The 23,558-nt window shown below is 35.9% G+C and overlaps 1 protein-coding gene across 18 annotated transcripts in view; it reads left to right on the forward strand.

Moving 5' to 3' along the window:
- BLTP1 (bridge-like lipid transfer protein family member 1) overlaps nt 1-23,558 on the forward strand; it is a 117,148-nt gene that overhangs the window by 78,429 nt on the left and 15,161 nt on the right. For 13 of the 18 annotated variants that reach the window (XM_062621642.1, XM_062621624.1, XM_062621625.1 and 10 more), the window contains 21 exons: nt 2,237-2,443; nt 2,587-2,825; nt 3,427-3,671; nt 4,932-5,037; nt 7,094-7,191; nt 7,535-7,720; nt 8,726-8,894; nt 9,422-9,633; nt 10,588-10,786; nt 11,364-11,423; nt 11,855-12,081; nt 12,568-12,768; nt 12,974-13,104; nt 13,583-13,706; nt 14,677-14,786; nt 16,849-16,939; nt 17,505-17,567; nt 19,248-19,489; nt 20,078-20,293; nt 20,428-20,608; nt 22,056-22,248. In XM_062621642.1, the coding sequence (XP_062477626.1) occupies nt 2,237-2,443; nt 2,587-2,825; nt 3,427-3,671; nt 4,932-5,037; nt 7,094-7,191; nt 7,535-7,720; nt 8,726-8,894; nt 9,422-9,633; nt 10,588-10,786; nt 11,364-11,423; nt 11,855-12,081; nt 12,568-12,768; nt 12,974-13,104; nt 13,583-13,706; nt 14,677-14,786; nt 16,849-16,939; nt 17,505-17,567; nt 19,248-19,489; nt 20,078-20,293; nt 20,428-20,608; nt 22,056-22,248 (3,500 nt within the window). The remainder of the gene's footprint in view (nt 1-2,236; nt 2,444-2,586; nt 2,826-3,426; nt 3,672-4,931; nt 5,038-7,093; nt 7,192-7,534; nt 7,721-8,725; nt 8,895-9,421; nt 9,634-10,587; nt 10,787-11,363; nt 11,424-11,854; nt 12,082-12,567; nt 12,769-12,973; nt 13,105-13,582; nt 13,707-14,676; nt 14,787-16,848; nt 16,940-17,504; nt 17,568-19,247; nt 19,490-20,077; nt 20,294-20,427; nt 20,609-22,055; nt 22,249-23,558) is intronic. The other 5 variants (XM_062621636.1, XM_062621637.1, XM_062621634.1 and 2 more) reach the window with 4 other exon arrangements.

Consider the following 23,558-nt stretch of genomic DNA (forward strand, 5'->3'; position numbering starts at 1 on the left):
TTCATGGATTTGTCTGGAGAGTGATTATTTGTGGAATTGCAGGTTGGATGGGGCTTTGAGCAAACTAGTCTAGTGGAGGGTGTCCCTGCAGGAGGATTGGAACTGGATGATCTTTAAGGTCCCTTCCAACCCAAACCATTCTGTGATTCTATGATGTAAGAGCATAAAATTACTTCTGAATGTGTTACGGGTATATAACTTAAATATTGATGAAAGATTTTAGTAATATTTGATGGCGTAGCACTGTAGGGAAGCTAACTGCAGATATCTCATGGGCAGTGCATTCCAAATAAATGTATAGCCTCACAATTGTTCTGCATTTCATTCTGTCATGGAAGTAGGCTCTTTGTAGACCAGACAAGTGACAGCAAAATTAATTTATTGGAAATTCCTTGGCAAAGAAGCACACTTAATATTGCTGAAATCTGATCCTCCTGCAACAGCTATATTGATGAGTTGGTTTGTTTTTTGTTGTTTTTTTTTTTTTTTTTTTTTTTTTTTTGGTTTTTTTTTTAATTAAGGAAGTGCTTCAAATGGTATGAATTCATGTGTTTGGAACTGATTGTAAATTCAGTACAGACTTCAACTAATCTTACTTTTAACTTCTATACAAAGATAGGTGAAGTTCAGACTGTCTGTCTGGTACAGGTCTGGAGGAGATCTTGCAGATTCCTTTAAGTTAAAAGTTGTTCTTGTGATGCTTGAATAGCTGATGCAGTAAAATTTTGTGTTATAAATGGGGAAAATGTATTCTTCATTGGCTTCACAATAGCTCAGTCAGAATGGAAGCAGGAAGTCAGTAGGAAATAAGCAAACATTAACAGATAAATAATCGTGTATTTTTCTTTTAAAGAGGTGGATTAAAATAAGCCTGTCCCTTTCTTGAATAATGCTTATTTGTAGAAAGTTTTTCTGAAAATACTTGTGAATTAAGATTTGTTTCCTCCTTCATATTTGTGTAAATTCTTCACATATTTTGAGATCGTTTCTACTTTGCAGTCTACCCTAAAATATTAATCCATAACTGCTTTGGGTTGCTTGTAGGTCTTGTGCAGCGGTGAAAATCTAAAACTGTTTCTAGAGCTTTAGTATTTGAATTTGCTGTTGATAGTCCTGTGGTTGCATTACAGTGCCATCTATATCTTCATTAAAAGCAGGATGAAGTTGGGGTTTGTTTTTTGGTTTTTTTTTCCCGTTTTTTATTTCCACACCTGGGATGCTTTGTTCTAGCTGATACTGTAACATCAGAATAAGGAGCCCCGTGTTAGCCTTCACAGAAGAAACATTACTTAGGGAGTAGAATTCATAGAATATTGTAGCTTTCACCATGAAACCAAACTGTCTGTAGATACTTTAGTGATGGTCCTTAAAATACAGTAACTGAGAAACTACAATTGAATCTTACAATTTTATAGTGGCTATGTTTCAGGCATTCTAGCATACTACATGCATTCATACTGCATCTTCACAACTATGTGTCTTTCTCTCTGAGGCTGTAATAGTCTGTGCTGGCTACATAATAACATACTTCTATTGGGTAATCCTCCAGTGATTTACCACAGATGAGAAACATTAATGTGCTACCCCATATATCTCTTTCTAATAGAAGCTTAGTGAATTCTGATATGCCAAAATTTCATTTTGACATCAAAAGCTATCAACTTTGTGCAGTTGTATTTTTATCTTGGATAACCATTGTGAACCATACATATCCTCCTTAACATTAAACAAAAAGTTTAGGGTTCATGTTTTGGAATAGTATGTGTCAATTAAACATTGGTATTAATTTACAACCCCATTTATCACTTGCTGTGTATTTATTGCTAAGTAAATATTTCTTTCATTGACCTTTTTGGATACTAAAATCAGATTTTACTAAGTTTTCTTCCAAAAAGGATGATTTAAGATTCTTCCTGAAAAGGAATTTAAATGGAAGGCTTATTTGTTTCTGTGTGTGAAAATTTGTCTGTGTATGTGCAGCCTAGTGTGTATAAACTCAAATGGTCTTACATTATGCAAGAATAACAGTGCATGACTTGTAGTTCTTTTAAATGTAGTGTAGTTGTTTGTGGCATGTAGTGCATCTGTGTGTGTAAAGAGAAGGAATGTCTGTTGCCTAAATCAAATTATTTATATGAATACTTTAAAATTCAGCTAACACTTAAATCCCCATTTTAATGTAAAACTGTAACTATTTGAAAAACATGTGAATAAATCCTATTTCCTTTTCTGTTAGAACTGTTGTGAAATGCAGTATTGCCAAATCTCAGGCCCTGTATAGTGCTCAGAGAGGGTTGAAAACAAACAACGCTGCTGTAGTCAAAGTTGGAGCCATCAGCATCAACATTCCTCAGCACCCTGCCACACTTCACAGCATGATGGTGCGCAGTTCTCACCAGCTCTCCAAGCAGATTTCAGATCTCATCAGGCAACCATCGACTGCGTAAGTGCTGCTTGCATGGCACAGCTGAGTGCCAATGGTTGCCATCCAGTCAGGAGCTTGTGCTGCTTTGAATGGATGTGGGAGAGTCAGGCTAGCCATACGTTGTGTTAGAATAACAAAAGGTATTTTTCTGATCTAAATAGGCCCCAGCCTGCCAAAGAAGATGTTGCGACTCCTTTGCCCTCTGAAAAGACTCCAACAAGTATTAATCAAACACCTGTTGAAACAAATGAATTTCCACAGCTGCCAGAAGGCTTAGAAAAGAAGCCTATAGTTCTTAAATTCAGTGCCATGATAGATGGTATTGCTATTGGAGCAGCACTCTTGCCCTCTCTAAAGGCGGAATATAAGATGGGAAGAATGAGGAGTCATGGAATGACAGGTAACAGTCCTCTGAAACTTTAAAAACATTATGGCTTTAGTTTGGCCTTGCTAGAAGTATCCAAGAGGACCCAATATTTCTGTGGAATTGTAGCTAGAGTTTGGAATCTTGCCGTCAGCTTATTATTTTGAATGTAAACTTCAGTCAGATGGGGCCAAACAGAGAATTTACACTGTTGTTATACACAGTTGCTAGAGGCAGAGTACACGAACAGGTGAAAACACATACATTCATGTATATATTCCTTCCAGGAAGCTTCCCTCTTAAATCAGTTTATGATCCTTGATTAATTCTGATTCGTAAGACTACTTGAGAGTAATCTTACAGGGCCTCAGTATGCATGAAGTGGTTTATATGACTCCCTTCTCCATGTAATTACAGTGAAATCCTCATTTTCTTTTAAGAAAACTCAGAATTCTGTGATTCTGTGTTTCTATATGGGTGGACATTTATAGCTCTAGAGGTCTGTGAAGACCTGTGAAGGTTTTTTGTGTTCGTTGTTGGGTTTCTTTTTAATTCCAAGTGTGTTCTTAAATTTATGGATAAATAAGAATTTTTTTTGCAAGCTCATACCTTTTCTTTCCCTATCTTCCTTTTACAGGTGCCCAGACTAGATTTAATTTTGAGCTTCCAATTCACAGATTGCGCTTCACTTCAAAAGTCTCTGCCACTGATATGTCAACCATTCCTCCTTCAGCAAGTCTCAACCTTCCTCCTGTTACTATGTCAGGCAAATATATAATGGAAGAACATGATACTTACTCAGACCAAATTTGGAGCATAGATGAACTACCTGCTAAACAGGGCTATTATCTACAGGGGAACTACTTACGATGTGTGGCTGAAGTAGGTGTTGGAGACAGTGTTCATCTTTGATAACTTGTTATTTCTATTCTGTTATATTTCTGTATGTGCATCTTTATATTATTTTAATAATTTGACTACTCCAGAACTCTCAGATTTACAGGTTGATCCAAATACAGCATTTGTAATCGCATGACACTGAAATAGAACTTCCTCACTCATTAGTTTGATAAGAAGCCAACATATTAAGCAGTGAAGACCACTGTATTGAAGGATTTTGAAGGTGTTACTTTGTACAAATAAATAAGGAAGATGTGTTTAAAACTTGTTCTCAGAATGGCAATATTTCTTATCAGTGAAGTAGGCAAAGTATATTATACTGATGATTCAGTGTTATTTTAAACTGAAAGCTTATGCTAACACATCAGATAACATAATTTACAAAAAAAATACTGAGATTTAAAACCTGTTTTAATGTTTTATAACTTTCATTTTTTTTTCATGATTAGACAGTTTCATAGCTAGGAGAATGTATATATAATCCCAGCAAATTATATCATTTTTTCTGTTTGACACAGTATTCTACTCACAGCTCTATTTGTGTACCAGTTTCTACAGTTACTTTTCATAGAGAGAAAATTGAGGCTGCTTAAAAGAAACCAGTCTGGTCGGGAAAAGTGAGGCTTTTCTATTACCTACATTTCTTTAGTCAGAAAGAGTCTAGCGTGTTTGTGATTGAGATTTCTGATGTTTGCATCTTAATGGGAGAATTAAGTGCTACACTTTGCTCAATGCATTTGAGTTATTTCCTGGCTGAAGAAAGAAACTCTTTGAATTTGTTTAGCATGCAAAACAAAAGTGAAGGCCTACTTAGCAAAGGCAAAAACAAAGTCTAAGCAGTTTTAGAAAATACCTGTACTTGCTCACCTACAGTGAGTAGAATAATGTACTTTTAGAGGTTGACAGTTGATTTCTATTTTGTTCTGATAATGATTTATTACCTGGAATTAAGTCACATTTCTCATACTTCCATGAACCTTAATCAAGTCCTGCATTTTCTTGTCTAAACTAAACTTAAGCAGGAGATTAAACTTTTTCATATAATAGTCTTATGTCCTTAAATTTTCTGATAGACATTCACAGCAGAAAAATTGCAAGACAAAGCCATTTAATGCTCTTTTTGATGGCAGTAACAGTATAATTTGACTTGAAAAGATATGCCTGAAAACACAGAAATGCATTGTTTTGAAAACATAGATATGCTGTTGTAAAGTTTTGTTTTAAAATTTTTTATTTCTGCAGGTTGGTTCCTTTGAACATAATCTCACAACTGATCTTTTAAATCATTTAGTATTTGTGCAAAAAGTGTTCATGAAAGAAGTAAATGAAGTCATACAGAAGGTTTCAGGTAAGCTGAATACTTAAACCAATTTTAAGTTAAAATCCTTAAACCTTATTTGATGGCAACATTATGTAGTTCTCAGGATCAGCTGTTGATTTCACAGACACCATTATTTCACATCTATCACTCCAGCACAGCTGGAGTTTGAAGTAATAACATAGGCTGTGTATATTTTTGTAGCTCTATCAGAAAAAAGATGTTTTCTTGGGAAGCAGGATAGTATGTTATTCAGGTCACTAGCCTTTGTGTGTATGACATGACCTTGGCTGGGTTACTTTCTGTATTCGTTTTGTTCACCTATAAAATGCAGATCGTGATACTGCACTTTGTAAAATAATGTCAGCACATTCTTTTAATGGAAAAGCTGTGTCTGGGGAAAATAGTGTCAATATTGGTATTACTTAGTGTTTCCTATTTCCTAGCTCTGTGATTTTTTGCAGGTTACATGTTTCAGTACTGTAAGAAAAAGGCATTTGTCTATTAAGATTGTTTTGTGTATCATGCTGTATATTGCAGAAAATACTTTTATTTCAGTTGTTTAAGCTGATAATCTGTTCTCAATTTTCAGAAGAAAAATAGCGTTGTCATTAAAAACCCAATTAGAGAACAGTTGCAAAATCACTTAATGCTGCCTCTTTCGTAATTTCACAGACTTGTGCACTCATCTATTTGAGTAGGCAGCCAAAGTTACAAAACATTTATTTTCTTACACAAAAACTCTTGTCTGACCAAATCACAATTTATGCAGGAGTTAAAAATAGGTACACTCACTAGTTCTTACTGTTAGAAATAATCTATTAGAAGTATTGTCTGTCTATTAAGAAGTAATAATAAAAAGTAAAAAAGAAAGTAAAATAACCAGGGCAAAGAAAGGGAGTATCAGTTCTAGTTAGGTTTTTAAAGGAAGAAGGATGTATGTTAGAGAATGTTACCAGATGACAAATGTAAATAAATATGCAAAGGTATGTGAAACTTCAAATAGTTCGATTTTAAGAATTTCTGAGTTATCCTAAAAGGCTATTATAGAAATTAGCTATTTTTTTAGGAGGAAAAATCATTAATAGTTGGAAACGTCATGAGAAAGATAAATTAAAAGTGGTGCTCAGTGAAAGAAGTGTCTTTGTGTGTGTCTACACACTCCTTTGATCTACTCTGTGTATGTATATTCATGTATACAAGCGTATATAAAAGAAATGTGCAGGCCCAGATGACATAACCTCAAGGGAGTTAGAAGATGCAGTGAAGAAAATGGAAAATGTCAGAATCCCTGAAGAATGAGATGAAACAAATTTTAAACACCCTGATGTTTGTTCCAGGCAAAATATATTAGCATTGGGTAGTAAGAGAAGACTTAAGTAGAGAAGAAACCTTCAACAGCTGTCATTATTCTATTACAACATGTTTTATAGAGGAGCATAAAGTGGTAAACTGGGAAACCTATATTAGCTTTCTTTTACAACATTTCTCAAGTCTCCAGAGTTTGAGCTCTCCTCTGGTATTACGTGAGGAATTTATTACCGTTGCTGGTTCTTTGCTTTTCCAGACTCCAAATTTGTGTTGCTAGTAGCAGCTTAATGGTTTCTGAAATGTGACTGCTACTTTGCATACTGTGGTAATTCAGCAGGAATGTGGTCAGGGGCCAGCAATCCATGGTGTACTGGGTGTTGAATGAGGAGCAGTGGGGGCAGAACATAGTTTTTGTCCTTCTGGCTTGCCTCAAAGTAACTCACTTGGCTATAAAATTCCAATTAGTGTAATATACTAAGGTGGTTTTTTTATAATTATTGTTTCTGTTGCACTAAAATACTGGTTGCATATTATTCTTATATAAAAACTGGATAAGCACCAATTACTTAAGATGAAGGTGCACCAGTTAAAAGCTAGTTAATGAACACAGTAGGTAATAAAAATTTACACTACAAACTGTATTTGTTTTTGTAAACCTTCAGCTAGTTACTGTTTAAAATGAGGCTTTTATTTCACTGTCACCTTCTTTTATATCTATTTGGTTTTAAATGTTTTCTTTGTTAAAACTTGAAATGCGTGTATTTAATGTGTACAGGAGGGGAGCAGCCAATACCTCTTTGGAATGAACATGATGGCACAAGTGATGGAGAAAAACCAAAAATTCTTCTTTACTCATTAAGCCTACAGTTTAAGGTAATCTTATGATGACAAGCCAGTGGTCCTAGATGCTACTAATAGCTTTTGGGTTTTTACCCCAAAGCTGACTGAATCAGGAATACTCTGCATGAAGAAAAAGACCTTGAGTTTGGTTCCTTTAATCTTTTAAAATAGCTTAGTGGCATTGCATTGTGAAAAGTGATTATGTCCTCTTGTCTTGCTCCACAGTGAAAAGGGGGTTTTGTTAAGTTTTGGTTGTTTTTGGTTTTCTTGTTGTTTTGGGGTTTTGGTTGGTTGGTTTTTTTGTTTGTTTTTTTTCCTCCTTTCTCTTTGTCTCTGAACCAGATCCTAATAACTTCATGCCTTCCTTATTCATTAGGGAATTCAAGTGACAGCTACGACTCCCTCAATGCGAGCTGTGAGATTTGAAACTGGATTGATAGAACTTGAACTTTCAAACAGACTGCAAACCAAAGCAATGCCTGGAAGTAGCAGCTACCTCAAACTATTTGGGAAATGCCAGGTGGATTTAAATCTGGCACTAGGACAGATTGTTAAACATCAGGTTAGTGCTCGACATCTTTGCATGTGGTGTTCTTAATAGTGTACAATTTAAAAAAAACAGAACCAAGCCAAGAGGCTATCTTAAACTACTGGGTTTTTTTTCCAATTTGGCTGTGGAGTGTGTGTAAAGTGTAGGGGGAGCTGGGGAGGGAGGGTGTTGGTTCATAATTTTTTGGTGGTTTTTTGCCTTGTTTTGTTTTACTTTTTATTCATAAATGTTTAAGCATTCTGCAGCACATAGTTGTGGAAATTTAGTTCCTGAATATTGTCTCATATTTTGTTCTTGAGTCAAGACGACACTGAAGATGACTTTTCAGAAGAATTAGCAAGCCTTCATAATGAAGGCCAGTGTACATGCCTAAAAGATGGAAGGAGTCAAGTATGGGCTCTTTTTGATTTATTTTTTTTTTTTCATGCTATTAAAATCTTAAAACATACTACCTCTTTACAACAATAATGGCCTTGTTACTGAGGCAAATTCAAAATTTTTGTTGATACTGCTATTATTTTTAGGGCACATAAATAATAAGATCAGACAAGATCCAGACATGGCCAGACCTGCATTTTGAAATAGTTTATTTGCCTTAGTTTGACAGTTGTATCTCTTGTATTCTTAAACCCACTGTTAACCCTGGAATCACTAATTCTATGATATTAAAGTATTTTGTGATGCCTAGAAACAAACAAATGCAAATCTTAGAAGCTATAAATGTACTGTTGCAGTAGAGGATCTGGATATATACATAGTTATTTTAGTTAACATTTTATGATAAATAAGGAAAATTGCACTGCAATTACACTGTATCACACTGCAATTTAATGTAAGAAAATCGAATATTCTTAAAAGAACATAGCCTAAAAGAGAAAAGGGGGAAAGGAGACCTCTACTTCTTGTTGTAATTTTACATTTTGTCAGACGCAATAATTTCATTATTTTTAATCCCCTGTGCCTGAATTTTTCCCTGCTCCAAACCCCTCCCCCTTCCCATTTTTTGAATGTTTTAAGGTTTACGAAGAAGCTGGCTCCGACTTTCATCAGGTTGCCTATTTCAAGACAAGAATTGGATTAAGAAATGCTCTCCGAGAAGAAATTAGCGGCTCATCAGATAGAGAAGCTGTGCTTATTACTTTGAACAGACCCATTGTTTTTGCTCAGCCTGTGGCCTTTGATAGAGGTATTGAAGACACAATTGCTATAAATTTGTCTTCATATTGAGGAAGCTATATTTTTTTTTTTTTCAAAAAAGCTTGATTATGCGAGATTTAGTATATTTCATGTTAAATCAAAATGTTGCGGAGCTGAGAAATTTAGGAGATTTACTGCACGTTAAGAGGTTAATAGTTCCAAATGTAAAAAAATTCCTTTTGCTGAGATGATTAGTTTTCAGATCACTTGGAAGAAGTTGCTTTTGTAAATCTTGACAAATTAATAATACTGGGAACGGCGCTGATTTCTGTATTTTAATGTGTTAACCCTGATGCTAAATTATTTGCTTTGTCCATCTTGGCGTTTGCAACATGAGACTCTTCACCACATGCTGAATGTGTGTGTGTGTCCATTGTTGTACATCCACTGTCTTAAAATAATGGAGAAATGTAAAAACAAACAAACAAAAAAAGCTTTCTTTAGTGAAACTCTAGTTTCTTTTTTCATGTGTGTTGATTTCAATTAAGTATTTCAATTTGTGGTTTCTTCACAAAGCTGTGCTGTTTTGGCTGAACTACAAGGCTGCGTATGACAACTGGAATGAACAGAGAATGGCTTTACATAAAGATATTCATATGGCCACAAAAGAAGTAGTAGATTTGCTGCCTGGAATCCAACAAACCTCTGCGCAGGCTTTTGGTACCCTCTTTCTTCAGCTGACTGTTAATGACCTAGGAATTTGCCTGCCCATCACAAACACACCTCAGGTAATCAAAATGTCTAAAGCCATGTGACTATTAGTAGTCTGTTGAAATAGCCATTTGTATGTGGTACGTGGCTTTTACGTTCATAAATGTGCCTTTTCATCACACCAACGCAGAGTATACTGATAATTGCAGTAGTGACATTGCTTGTAGCAGAAATGGTTTTCTCATTTATAGAAGGACTATATTACTCATGTATCAGTTGGCGTGCATGTTTTCGGGAAATGTAATGGATAAGGTGGATATGTGATCTGTACCTCCTAAGTATAAAATGGAAAATACTATGCTGCCAGCAGTTAAAAAATATTAAACTGACAGCAGTTAAAAAAAAAGACACAAAGCAGCTGAGCATTATAAGGATAGGTCATGTTAAATGACTTTGTGAGAAAACTGTGGATTCAGAGACTGTTCATATGTTGAATTGAGAGTAGTCTTAATAGGGAATAATTCCAGAATAGGAATGAATCATTTTAATGATGTAGAAGGAAATAATCGTAATACATAGAAATGTAAAGGAGTAATGAGGCCAATAACCTAGAAGTCATAATAACATAACATTTTGATTGTGAATCTTCTATCTGGCAACTATGGATAAAACAGATGGCATTTTATGTATTACAAATTACAGTAAATTATGAAAAATACATTCTGGCTTAAGCTGTATGTAGGATATTTGCAGTACTTGGATCAAAAGAAGTCTAGCTTTATAAAAGGGAATATGTAGGCTTTTTTTGCAATTAAACAAAATTACAGACCTTCATGTACAAAGGACTGTAAAATAATCAGTCAGTCCTGTGTATTTAAGGCTCTGCGTAATTGTAGATAGACATACAAAAAGGGAATATGAGAAGAGAATCAGTTTTCTAACAAGGAAAGATGAAAAGCATGTAGCACATGTACAGTATCACTTGGACATTGCAATGACCAGTAAATTCTCTCTGTGATCTTATTTTCCAGTCTAACCACACTGCAGATCTTGACACTGGTTCTGCTTTAGTCCTGACTATCGAAAGCACACTAATCACTGCCTGCTCCTCAGAATCTTTAGTTAGCAAAGGTCATTTTAAAAACTTCTGTATCCGGTTTGCTGATGGCTTTGAGACAAGTTGGGATGACTGGAAACCAGAAATAAGAGGAGATCTAGTTATGAATGCATGTAAGTGGGTGTGATTTCATACTGGACAATAGTATTTCAGGTGTAAATCCACTTTCATCCTTTTCTGTGACTTTTAAAGGCACTGAACCTTCTCCCAAAAAGATAAAGACAAGATTTTGGCCTTTTGAAAACAAAATAATATGGATCTAAAAGGTTGTATTCCTTTCTGGTTTCCTTTAATTAATAACTTTGTTGCTCATTGTAGGCATTCAGGTAGTGTCTGACAGATGTTGGAAGAGTTGGATGCGTTGCTTTGATATTATTTCATAAGATCCCAGTGAATTTTTGATAGTTTAATATAGATGATTTTCATTTATATATACATATGTATCTTCAATTATGGTGAAGATTCTAGAATGGAATGGAATATCAAGTTGATATAGAATTGGATGTTATCAAGTAGATTCACTTTAAATAAGAAAATACATTTAATGGGAAATTAAATTAAACCTTCTATCCAACTACACTCATGCTTTAATTGCCAATGGCAAGAGACAGGTGGAATTTCATAGGGCTGGTCTAAAGTAACTTCCACTGTCTACCTAATTAGTGTATGTGCTTCATATGCTTCATATAGGTGTTGTGCCAGATGGTACGTATGAAGTGTGTTCCAGGACAACAGGACAGGCTGCAGCAGGTAATATGTTGTTTCTTGAGACTGTACAAAAGTCAGGAATTTTATATGCAGATAATAATCTTTTAGGTTTCTTGCTGTTAGAAATCCTGTTCTGGAATAGTATATGTGGCTGCAATTGTAAGAGCTGAAGTTTGAAATGGTCCTGGTCATCAGCTTGGCTGCAAGGCTTGTATTTTAATTAAGTTAGCCTGCGTACATCACTTCTTAAAGAAATACTGATGTTGTAGCTGTGAAGTACTTCCAGCAACCATTTCAGCTGTGCCGTTTGTTTTTCTTGGAGTGGGCAGAAAAGACAGCTCTTTGTAACTGATAAACATTGCCTTAGCTAACCAATACATAAGTCACTGTGGGGGATTTTTAAAAAAAAACAAAACAACAGAAACCCCCCCAAGAAACTAAACATGGTTAAACTTTTTTTTTTTTTAATGCAGAAAGTAGTAGTGCTGGAACCTGGACACTGAATGTGTTATGGAAGATGTGTGGTATTGATGTCCACATGGATCCAAACATTGGGAAAAGACTGAATGCCTTAGGCAACACCCTCACAACGTTGACAGGAGAAGAAGATATAGATGATATTGCTGACCTCAACTCTGTGAACATAGCTGACCTTTCAGATGAGGATGAAGTTGATGCTATGTCTCCCACTATACATGCAGTAAGTGAATCAACCAAAATAAGTGCTAGTAATTGGAAGTCTTCAGTCAAATACAAAGATTTGTCTTGAGTTCAGCATGATACTTCTTATAGCTCATGTAACTCCTGTTGCAAGTCAAAGTAGTTTGTGTGTTAAGTTTTCTAACTCCATATTTCAAAGGCCAGAAATGACAGATCATATTTCTGCCAATGTTATGTGGAAATAACCTGGATTGAAAATATGGAGACACAATACCTAACTTCAGGTACCTGAACTGGAACATCTGTGGCTCTAGATAGGTTTATTTGACAGATTAAATTACTAACACAAGCAAATTAGAAAAAAAATTTTTTTTGATACTTCTACCTGATATGCTGCTGACCTTGCTTTTTGGTTTCACATAAAAACATTTTAACAGGTATTCTTTAATGGCTATCTTAAATGTTTCTTGCTTGCCAACAGTGCAAACTTTGTCCCAGAACACTCATGTTCCTGTTTGTTGTTTAGAAATCAGATGGAGGTTCATTATGTGGAGATGCACGCAAGCTAACATTTGGGCAGCGGATTGTAAATCACCTGCTGGGTTTGAGCCCCCCAAACCATCGATACTCTGTTCCTGTAGAATATCTGTTGGGGTCAGCGAAGTGTGATTCTCCTCAGTCTAGCAGGTCACATATGAAAGCAGGCAGATCCTGCTCATGGGGACATGTATGTAGTAGTTACAGTGTGTCTTAACTGAATGATGGGGTTTGGATCACTGGAAAAAAATCCAATCGGATGCCTTATGAAATGAAACTGATTCTTTTGCATGCACTAATCCAAATTTTAAGGTGTGAAATTCACTTTGCTTGTTAGATCATATTAATGTCTGATTTTTTTATGAAAGCTTTACTTAAATGTTTATTTTAAACAGGAGATTGTTGATCACCGACGACAGGGAGCTTCTAGTATCCAGACTGGAGAACAGAGAGGAAGAAAATTTGTGAAACGCTTGGTTGATATTAGAGAACTCAATGAGCAAGCTAAAGTTATTGATGATTTAAAGTAAGTTGGGTTTTGCTTCCCCTCTGTCTGCAAGGGGAATACAGAGCTCAGTAACTATATGCTAAATAATGAAGAGGAGGCTCCTTTTACTTCTTGTACTTGGAATAAAATTGCTGTCACCATTCTGAGGGCAGTTGTGTCTGAAATTCGGATTTTAGATGAAATGTTTCTTCTAATACAAGTTCAAGAATCAAAATTATGTTTTGTGCCTGCCTTTTCTCAGTCTATGAATGCTTCAGGAAACCGCAATTCTTTCAAAATAGCAGGTGCTTTTGCAAAGTTTTTTAAACTGTTTAGTGGTGTGCTGATAATCTTCAGTAGTTACATTTGGCACTAGTTATGAGTAACAAAAAAAAAAGAGACAATGGGATAATTCCCAGGCAAAAGCAAAACATCATTGCAACACAGATTTTTGAAATGGTAAAAATAATGGCACTGATTTGTAAAATAACTCAACTCAACTATGATTTATCTCCAGAAAATTAGGTGCAAGTGAAGGAACTATAAATCAAGAAATTCAGCGCTATCAGCAACTGGAGTCGGTGGCTGTCAATGATATCCGCCGAGATGTTCGTAAAAAGCTACGGAGATCCAGTATGAGGGTGAGCAGCATTATGCACTTGCATTGCATAATTCTTTTCTGCATGTTGATTAAAGCAAAGAAAATGTTAGTAGTGGAAAAGGAGGTTAAGATTATCAAGTAGTTCAGCAATCCCTTTAGGAGAGGGCAAGGAAAAGTTCTTCTCCCTTGTAATAATAGAGATAGGAAAATTGGAATTTCACAGGTATTATGGTGTAAATGGGTTTATTTGCACAATCAGAAGAAATAGTAAAAAAAAAGTCGTTTTGAAAATGTCATTTACACTTTCAGCAAATTTTAAAATTATTCCTTATTGGACTGAGGAATGCAGATACAGAGGCAAGCATGTTAACTGCTTGGGCAAATGACAGATACCTATTACTGTTGCACCTAGCATCTGTGCTTGCTGTAACCATGTTCTATATGTAAACAAACAGCACATTTGCTGAGTTAAGTGGTATTAAAATAAGATCAAGCTACCAGGCATAGACACTAGAAGAAACTGGACAAAACCCAAGCAGGATTGCTGATAATCCACAAACGTGTGGCTGTTTTCGCAGACCCTGATAACAAACCTGGCAAAAGATGATTTTCAGTGTGTCCTAGAACATGAGCTCCAAGTATGATGCGTCAGTAATAAGAAAAGATCTTTCAATTAGTAATCTGTTTGCAACTCTTTCTGAGGTGCTCTCATGTTATCTCATGTTCTTCTGTTACTGTAGTGGTAGCTAGGAAGGATGTCTGTTGAAGCGGTCAGATTATTAGCTTTGGGTATACCTTTCTCCTGGCAACAGGACGTTACCAACTTCAGCAAATATGAAAACTGAACACGCATCCAGAAACAAGATGAAGATGCTGGCACATGTGAAAAGAGATGCAGTTTTAAAAAAATCTTTTTACTTTACTGGCAATAGTAAAATAGTATTTTAGCTTGCCAAAAAATTTTCCCCTCTGTTCTCAGTTGTTGTATTTAAATATTATTTTTGTTTTAGGCTGCCTCCTTGAAAGACAAATGGGGTCTCAGCTACAAACCCAGCTATAGCCGATCTAAGAGTATTTCAGCATCAGCTAGACCACCTCTGAAGAGAATGGACAGAACAAGGTAAGCTTCTGCGAATTTGAGATCGGTGATAGCAATGACAGCCTATGTAACAGAGGAAGCATTAGACATTGGCTTTAAAAGTCCTTTCACTGTAAGCAGTGGCTATTTGTGGTGGAACTAGATAGGAGGAGGTAACTTTGGAAGACATACATGTTCTAAAAAGCAGCTTTTTTAACAGACTCAGTAGTTTGTCAAATGAGAACTTTCCACTCTGAATCACCTTAGGGTTTTCTACAGAATTCTGCTTTCAAGTAATACCTTTGGCTGCATCAAAATGAGCATGACCAGCAGGTCGAAGGTGATCCTGCCCATTTACTCTGCTCTTGTGAGACTTCACCTGGAGTATTGTGTGCAGTTCTGGTGTCCTCAACATAAAAAGGACATGGAACTGTTGGAACAAGTCCAGAGGAGGGCCACGAGGATGATCAGGGGACTGGAGCACCTCCCGTCTGAAGACAGGCTGAGAAAGTTGGGGCTGTTCAGCCTGGAGAAGAGAAGGCTGCATGGAGACCTCATAGCAGCCTTCCAGTACCTGAAGGGGGCCTATAAGGATGCTGGGGAGGGACTCTTCATTAGGGACTGTAGTGATAGGACAAGGGGTAACGGGTTAAAACTTAAACAGGAGAAGTTTAGATTGGATATAAGGAGGAAATTCTTTCCTGTTAGGTTGGTGAGGCACTGGAATAGGTTGCCCAGGGAGGCTGTGAATGCTCCATCCCTGGCAGTGTTCAAGACCAGGTTGGACGAGGCCTTGGGTGATATGGTTTAGTGTGAGGTGTCCCTGCCCATGCAGGGGGGTTGGACCTAGATGATCTTAAGGTCCTTTCCAACCCTAACTGTTCTATGATTCTATGATAATAGTGAAGTACCATAAAAAAGGAAAACTGGCATAGTATGATCAGTTCAATTCCTACGCTTGAACTGCAGTCACATGCCTTAAAGGGCTGTTGTAACGAGAAGAAGAAAGGGAGATGCTTTTTTTTTTTTTTTGCGAATAATAATTTTCTTTTAATCTGTTCATATGCATAATATGTATTGCTTTTGTTTTATCATGGCTGCTGAGCAAACTGCTGTAGTTATATAGTGATGCCTCCTAGTAAAGTGTTTGCTATGGTTTTGGAACACGTGTGTTTGAGTCTATTGTTCCTGCAGATCTATCTGAAGCATTTAAATTTGGAATTAAAAAAGTGCTGCGTTATTATGTATTAAATATGAAATAATTGAAAATTATAAAGGTTGAGAGGAGTGTTAGAATGCCTTGGTCTTTTTTTTTTTCCTGAGAGAAGAAAATCTCAATAGAAATGTACTTTGAATACCTCTGTAGAAGTTTGAAATGTTTAAATAATCCAGATGTGAAAACATCAGACAGCAGATATTCCAAAATAAAACCAGCTTTATAACCACTCTAATGTGCCCTTGAAAAGGAATCTCTCTTCTGAATTAATTAGCATTCTTGATAATTAAAGCAGAGCAAGTGTTGAAGGCATGAAGGTTCTTATTCAAGATCTGTCAGATGAAAGCAACTTTCATTTTACCTTTTCACAAAGTTTTCTGAAGAGAACCAGAAATTGTATGGAAAAGATGATGGGGCTTTTCTGTTGCTCTGTAAGAAACACTAAGTTCTGAAAAACTTAGTGAGTACTTTGGTTGTGAATATAAAGTGATATGTATACACTATGAGGCCAAATAATTCATTTGCATCACAGAATGCATAATCTGGCAACCTGCTTTATGTCCTGTGTGGTAGATCACGTGTATCTTATTTTTCTGTAATTTTTGCATGTTGGCTCAGAATTGAAAAACTTGCATAAAGAAATAAGCAGAAATTGGCTAGAGATAGACTACTGGCCAAACAATGTGTACCCTCCTTTTTTTTATTTCTCCTCCTCCTTTTTTCCTTTTCATATACCTTAAGGTCTTCAGTCATGATTTTATAATTTTTTCCACAACAAAAAACTGTATTTTTTTTTATTGCCTTATATTTGTGTAGTTACATGTTTCCATGAATGCAAAATCCTGTAGTAAAACTTAACAAGCTGTTCTGTTTTCCTCTTGCTTATAGCTCTCGACTAGGAGACAGTGAAGACCTCCCAGATATTCGTGTAGATGCTGCATCTCCTGGCCCAAGAGTAACTTTCAACATACAGGATTCTGTAAGAATTACTTTATATGCCATATAATTATATTTCCTGTGCCACTTGGTCACAAGTTCATGAGATAGGGATACCTAGGCAGATCTGAATCGCTTGTATGGTTTTGTGTGTCTATTTCTGTTAATGTCGGCCTCAAATAATGGATGGGTTTTGGAAGACAGATTTGGTTTGATAGAAGACAGATGTGTTTTGGTTTCTTAACGCAAAAATCAAACGAATCATTGGAGAAAATACTTGTGTTTTTTTTGTTTGTTTGGTTTGGTTTGGTTTGGTTTTTAATAGGCTGACACAGTAGTAATGCAGTTTTGGAATTTTTAACAGAAGTATGCAAAAAATTGCGTAGTATTTTTGGTATTTGAATATATTTAGAGTTTTGGAAATAGGTATTAATTTGCTGTAACCCTACAAGTGTATTTTCTGTATGTTTGAAATGGATTGTTGAATCATTGACTTGGTCGCTATGTTTTTTCATTTTGAAAATGTTCCTATTATGTTGGTTTTGCATGGCTGAGATTATTGTTATTGTTTTAATTTATATCTTTTTTTCTTTCTACTTCTAATGAAGTTGAATAAAACAGCTTTGGGGATTGCACAACAATCCAGCTGTCCAGGGGAAGGGTATTTTCAGGTATTTTTGAGAAAACAACCAAGTATTCTTTGCCAGAGAACTAATTTATCTCATAGGGAGTTGCTTTTCAATGCTTCATCTCTTTTGCATGCAGCTAAACAGAATGTATATGAAATATGAAAATAATTTAAATTTAAATATGTAAAATAAGCAGAAGAACGTGATTGTGATGAGCTTTCCGTGGTGTTTCTACATCCTTATGGAGATCTAAAACTTGATAGTTTTTGTAAAATGAATTATTGCAATTTTTGTTTGTATATTTATGAAGACTGATTAACTCTGATGTAAAGTGATGTAAGTTTGACCTTGAAATGTGGTTTACAAGAGGATTTTAGTATGTGTGCCTTTGTCTGTTTACATGGTGTTCCAAGGTTGCAGGCATCAAAACCAGTACAAAATAAGTGCTAGGTAGGAGGACATCCTCTCACACTTCAGCTCTTGTTGGAATTCCTATACTTAATGGAGAGTAAGCTATTTTCAAATAATAGTGAGTACAGAATGTGTCAGAACTTAATACCCAGAGAACAAATGGTAGAGATTTTAAAATGCTTTAAAAACATGTTGAGCGAAAATAGTGAGGATTTATTTTTCCTTAAAAAAACCCAGAACAACAAAAAAAAATCAGATCAAAACAAACCAAAAAAAAACCACAAACCAAAAAAACCCCAAACAAACCAATTAAACAAAACAAAAACCCCAACAAATGAACACACAAAAGAAGCCTTTATAGATAATAACATACTTTTTTCCCCTTCCAACTCACCTCACACTCCCAGAAAATAAATTCCTATTTCTGAGAAAGAGATGGAAATGAAACATAGAAATGTGCTTTGCACATTTAAATATTTTCACATTTAAAAGCTATCCTACCTTTTGTTGTTGTTACATATAAGCCTGGTTAGCTTAATTTTTGTTAGCATAGCAAAATGCAGTCAAATAATTAGAGGTATCTACTGTGAATATTAAAAAAAAAAAATCTTACTGACGTTATATTGTCAGTTCTTCAGCAGAGCTCTAATTTGAATTTGCAGATGACTGTGTAGCTCTATAGTAACACTGCATAGGTAGTGCTGGTGTTTAACTAGCACTTCTAGATATTTTTCATAGGCATTTTAAGAAGTTAATGTTCAAAACTTGCTTCTGTGGTGCTTGTGGTGTGCTTTACGTGAGAAATTGGAGGCCCTTTTTGGAAAATTGGCCTGAAGTTCATTTTGCATTAAAGCATGTGTGCCTGGGAGTGCAGCCTAGAACATGTGTGCCGTACATTCTGCATTAGCATCCTGCATCCACACCTCACTAATACTCCTGGCTGCTTCACCCCTCTATGAGGTTACTGATTATTTTTGTTGTCTTCTGTTCTTTTCTTTCCAAATATTTTTAAAATTGGAATCTTTCCATTCTTCTGATTGTGGGAATTGGTCAGATCATGATATGTATTTAGCTAACAGACTGAGCTCAATCACTAGGCAATGGCAAATGTCTCCTCATCAAGCTTTCACTTCTTTCTTTCTCGCAATCTGTCTTGCAATTTCTATACCTGCATTTTCTGTACTATGAGGAACTTGTGAGTAAGAGTTTCTCATAGCACTCTTGCATTTTTATTTCCAGAGCTATCTAATGCGTTCTTGATGGAGACGATATCTGTGGAAATTTAATATCTTTTTGTCTTTTTACAATCAGTTTCCAGAGGAGACAGAAATGGACCTTTTGTCTGTAACTATTGATGGTCCCTCCCATTACTCATCTACTAGTGAAGGCTCATGCTCAGTATTTGGTTCACCCAAAACTCCAGTTGTCTTCTCATCCAGCATTCCCTTCCAGCCTGAAGAACGCCGGGATGACAGCTTATCATCAAGCAGTGAGGACTCTGAGAAGGAGGATGACCATGAGAGAGAGAGGACGTATTTTTATAGGAAACCACCGTAAGTGACGGTCCTAAGGAAGAGCACAGAAATTAAGAAAATTCACTTGAAATATTGACTTGAAAGCTACAAAATCTGCTAGTGAGAAAAGACTGAATTTTGCCTGAAGTGTCTATGTGGGAAGCAGGAAAAGTTGTGCTACGCAGAGGTGACTATGAGGAGCAATTCTGATCTGAAAAGGATGCAACAGTGAGAAATTTCAGGGCTTGGAACAGAATAAAAGAACTTGGAAAGTAGGGTTTTTGAGGCATGGGGCAGGTTTTAGAGGGACCAAATGACAGCACAACTTTCAGTGATTATAGCTCCTTAAAGTACATATAATAACGTAAATATTTACAAATATGGAAATTATTATATATCTTTTTGTGACTCAGAATTTAAAAAAGGCTTAGTTCTTTGTAGTACCCTCTACTAAGAAAGGATACTTAGAAATGTGTGAATGGAAGATGGATCACAGTGTTGCTGTGCATCAGATAAGGCCCTTTTCAGCAAAGTTCTTAAAAGGGTGGACGTAGTCTAAGAATGCCTCCTAACATCTCTTCAGGTAAATCTCATGCTAATGTCTAATCCACAACTGTGCCTGTGCAGGAGTACATCTCGCAAGAAAGCAACAGGATTCGCTGCTGTCCACCAACTGTTCACTGAGCGCTGGCCAACAACACCTACCAACAGAAGTATGACTAGTACAACCACAGAGAGAAATATTGACTTTGAACTTGATATCAGGGTTGAAATTGATTGTGGAAAATGTGTACTGCACCCTACAATGCTTCAGCAAGAACATGATGACATAAGTTTACGAAGGTAATGTAGTTGATATTACAAATTTGTTTTAGACATCTCTAGCTTTTTTCAATACTAGAAAATATACTAATACTACTCTTATTAATACTAATGAATATTAAGCTTGCTTTAATAACATAGTCTATTTATTTTAGGAGCTATGATCGGAGTTCCAGAAGTTTGGATCAAGAGTCTCCTACAAAAAAGAAGAAATTTCAAACTAGTTATGCATCTACTACTCACTTACTTGCTGGCAAGAAAGTGCCATCGTCTCTACAGACAAAATCTAGTGATGTGGAAACAACAGTGTTTTATATTCCTGGGGTGGATGTAAAGGTAAAAGGAGTATACACCTTAGCAGGGAAGCACTTGCTCATTCTCTATGCTCAAATATGACTTCAAAGTAAATACACTGTTACAGTACGTACAGGTTCAGGTATACAGAGCACATTGGCAAGATCTTTTCAGTTATGTAGATGCTGCTGATATAGGAATAATGTAATACTACACTGAAAACTGATAGATGCTTTGATGCTTTTACTCTCGTTTCCTTCAGGGTAACACCCCCCCCCCCCTCCCCCCAATCTTTATATGTACCATCAAAAATAGAACCATGTCAAATGATGCTCTGTAATAAATAGTGTATGTGATACTAGATAATGAAATCAGTTCCGTTAATATTTGGGTGTCTAAAATAAGACATTGGTTTGGTTATTTTCTCCTCTGACAGGTAATTTATATTGTATGCCTGAAGGAAGATCTGTTCATTGTTGATAATTCAGGGGAAGGACAGCTTAGCAGCTGGCCCACTAACACGTGAATCTCTTTTACTGTGTCTTCTGTGTTGCTTTTTATAGCAGTCGGAGTACTGGTATAAAAACTTATTTTAGGACACTGTTCTCTCAAACACTGTCAGACTGTACAATCCTTTTTCTTTTTTTTTCTCTTTTATTTTTTTTCCTATAGTTGTTTCTGTATCCTAGTACGAAAGGGTCTCAACAGAAATGTTCTTGTATTTTGTGATTTGAAATCCTATGGAATAAGAACAGGGGAAAATAAGTCAGTGCTGCATAGACACTTCAAGGAATTCAGTTGAGGCAGTGCCATAAATCAAATGCTTGCCTCTCGAAACAACAGTCTGGATTATTTAGCCTTTCAATGTGGAAGGGCTGTGTGTGTCCACTTTGCAGTAGTTCAGGCTATATTCAGGGATAAGTTATGCATCGCGTCCTGCCACTGCCTTTAGTCAAATTGAGGAATAACTAAGCATTCTCTACAGTTTTAACTTATTTTCATTGATAGTGTATTATGCACATACACAATGTGTGAACTCTTGGATTTTATTTATTTTTTTTTTAATGCAACTCTCTGGATGCCAGTGTTTAGTAGAGGAGTAGTTTCACTGTGCAGTAAGACAGAAAGCAAGCTATGCAGACAGGAACAAATAGTTGGCAGCACAGGATGTCTATGATGTAACAGAGTGAAGAAACAAGCTTTAGTCATTGTTCCTAAATAGTAAATTCCTCTGTTTCTCTGTGATTCCTTGATATTTTGTTTATAGTTTATGAATTTATTTTATTTTTTTGTACAAAGGTGTTACATCCTTTATGTGCACCATCTTTATCTGTGGAACATGAACTGGAATATAATGTATCTTATTGTGGTATTTTTGTAAACAATGGAAAACCATTTTTTTTTTTCTTAAGGGAAGGAGTGACAGGAAACTGCTGTGCAGAATTTGAGCTACTTGTATGAAGTAAATTGATCTTTCTTTGTTTTCCAGTTGCACTACAACTCCAAGACTTTAAAAACTGAATCGCCAAATACTTCTCGAGGATCCTCTTTGCCAAGAACCCTTTCCAAAGAGTCCAAGCTGTATGGTATGAAAGATACTGCCACATCTCCTCCCTTATCTAGCACTATTCACAGCAAGACTAACACCTTACTTCCTCCCCAACCCCCACCCATCCCATCAGGTACTGGCAGACAATAACCTTCTAAAACTACCATAGATATATGTATCTTCCTTCGTGTAACCTAATGGCTTTAGATCTGTCTGCACATTACTTGAAGCACTGTATTTATCAAGTCTTAACTTTGGCTGCAGAAACCTGATCCCAGAAGCATGAATGCAGTTCATAAAGCTGCATTTTTAGAAATCGCTTGCCAAACCAGTCGCAGTAATGTTTGTGTCATAGTCACCATGTCCCAGTGATGGACTGTCACAGCCTTTTCCATGTTTTCATCAAACAAAATAATGCTTAATGCTGGAAAGCAAAGTTTAAGTATCTGTATGAAAAGTGAGTGCTGACTGCTTTTTTCCCCTTGGATTATGACAGATAAATTCAGATCAATTTTTCCTCCCATATATTCAAAGAATAGTTTCAGCTTTTAACTGCCTTCTACTGCACAAGTAATGCATAAATTATTGCTTTCTGGAACTGGGTTATTTCTTGAGATACTGAGGCAGCTGTTTAGGTGTATTTGTATTAAACAAAACACCAGACTAATGTCCTCAGCTGTTGCAGGCCCTTAAATAACAATGCTTCGCAGTAACATGAGTTCCAGTACTGAAAGTTTTGGTTTATCTCAAATGATTCCTGTTTTCAAGCAGGAGTCCGTTGTTGCATCATGTCAGATCTAGAGGTATGTAGATTGCACCTCTGAGACATCCACTCCTCTCTCCTTTGGCATTTGAGTATCACTTTAAAAACAAAACAAAAAATTTGTCAAAATTTGATGAGCCAGCAAAATTAATAACTGAAAAACATTGTAGGGGTTGTTTTGGGGTTTGTGTTGTTGTTTTTTGGGGGTTTGTTGTTTGGTTTTTTTGTTCCTTTGTTGTTTTTAATAAAAATGGTGGAGATGCTGGGAGAGAAGAGTGAAATGGGGACACTTTTCTAAATTATCTGTGCTGTTGAACCATAAGCTGTTACTCCCTTAAATGTTCATTCTCTTTATGATTACTCAGTGTTGCATAATCTTGGTTTATACTACTTCAATTTTGTTCTTTATTTTCCTATCCTCTTTCTAATCTTTGCCTTTGAATTTTTACCATGTCATGTCCTTGTTTTTATGTCTGTAAGTTCTACATGTGGCGGGGGGTGATCTTACAGAAATTGCACTTGTATGAGGACATAAAATGTCTTCCAAAACTAGTGATTGCAATTACCATATTTCTTTATGCACTGTATTTCTATAAATATTTATTAGTTCTGAATTGTTTTGAAACACATTTATTGATATTTTTATTACTTTTAAAATATTACTTTTCCTCTGGAATGGA

Source organism: Pezoporus occidentalis, unplaced genomic scaffold (genome assembly GCF_034315485.1).
Source record: "Pezoporus occidentalis ecotype Australia unplaced genomic scaffold, CSIRO_AGI_Poc_V1 ctg230, whole genome shotgun sequence".
Taxonomy (NCBI): domain Eukaryota; kingdom Metazoa; phylum Chordata; class Aves; order Psittaciformes; family Psittacidae; genus Pezoporus; species Pezoporus occidentalis.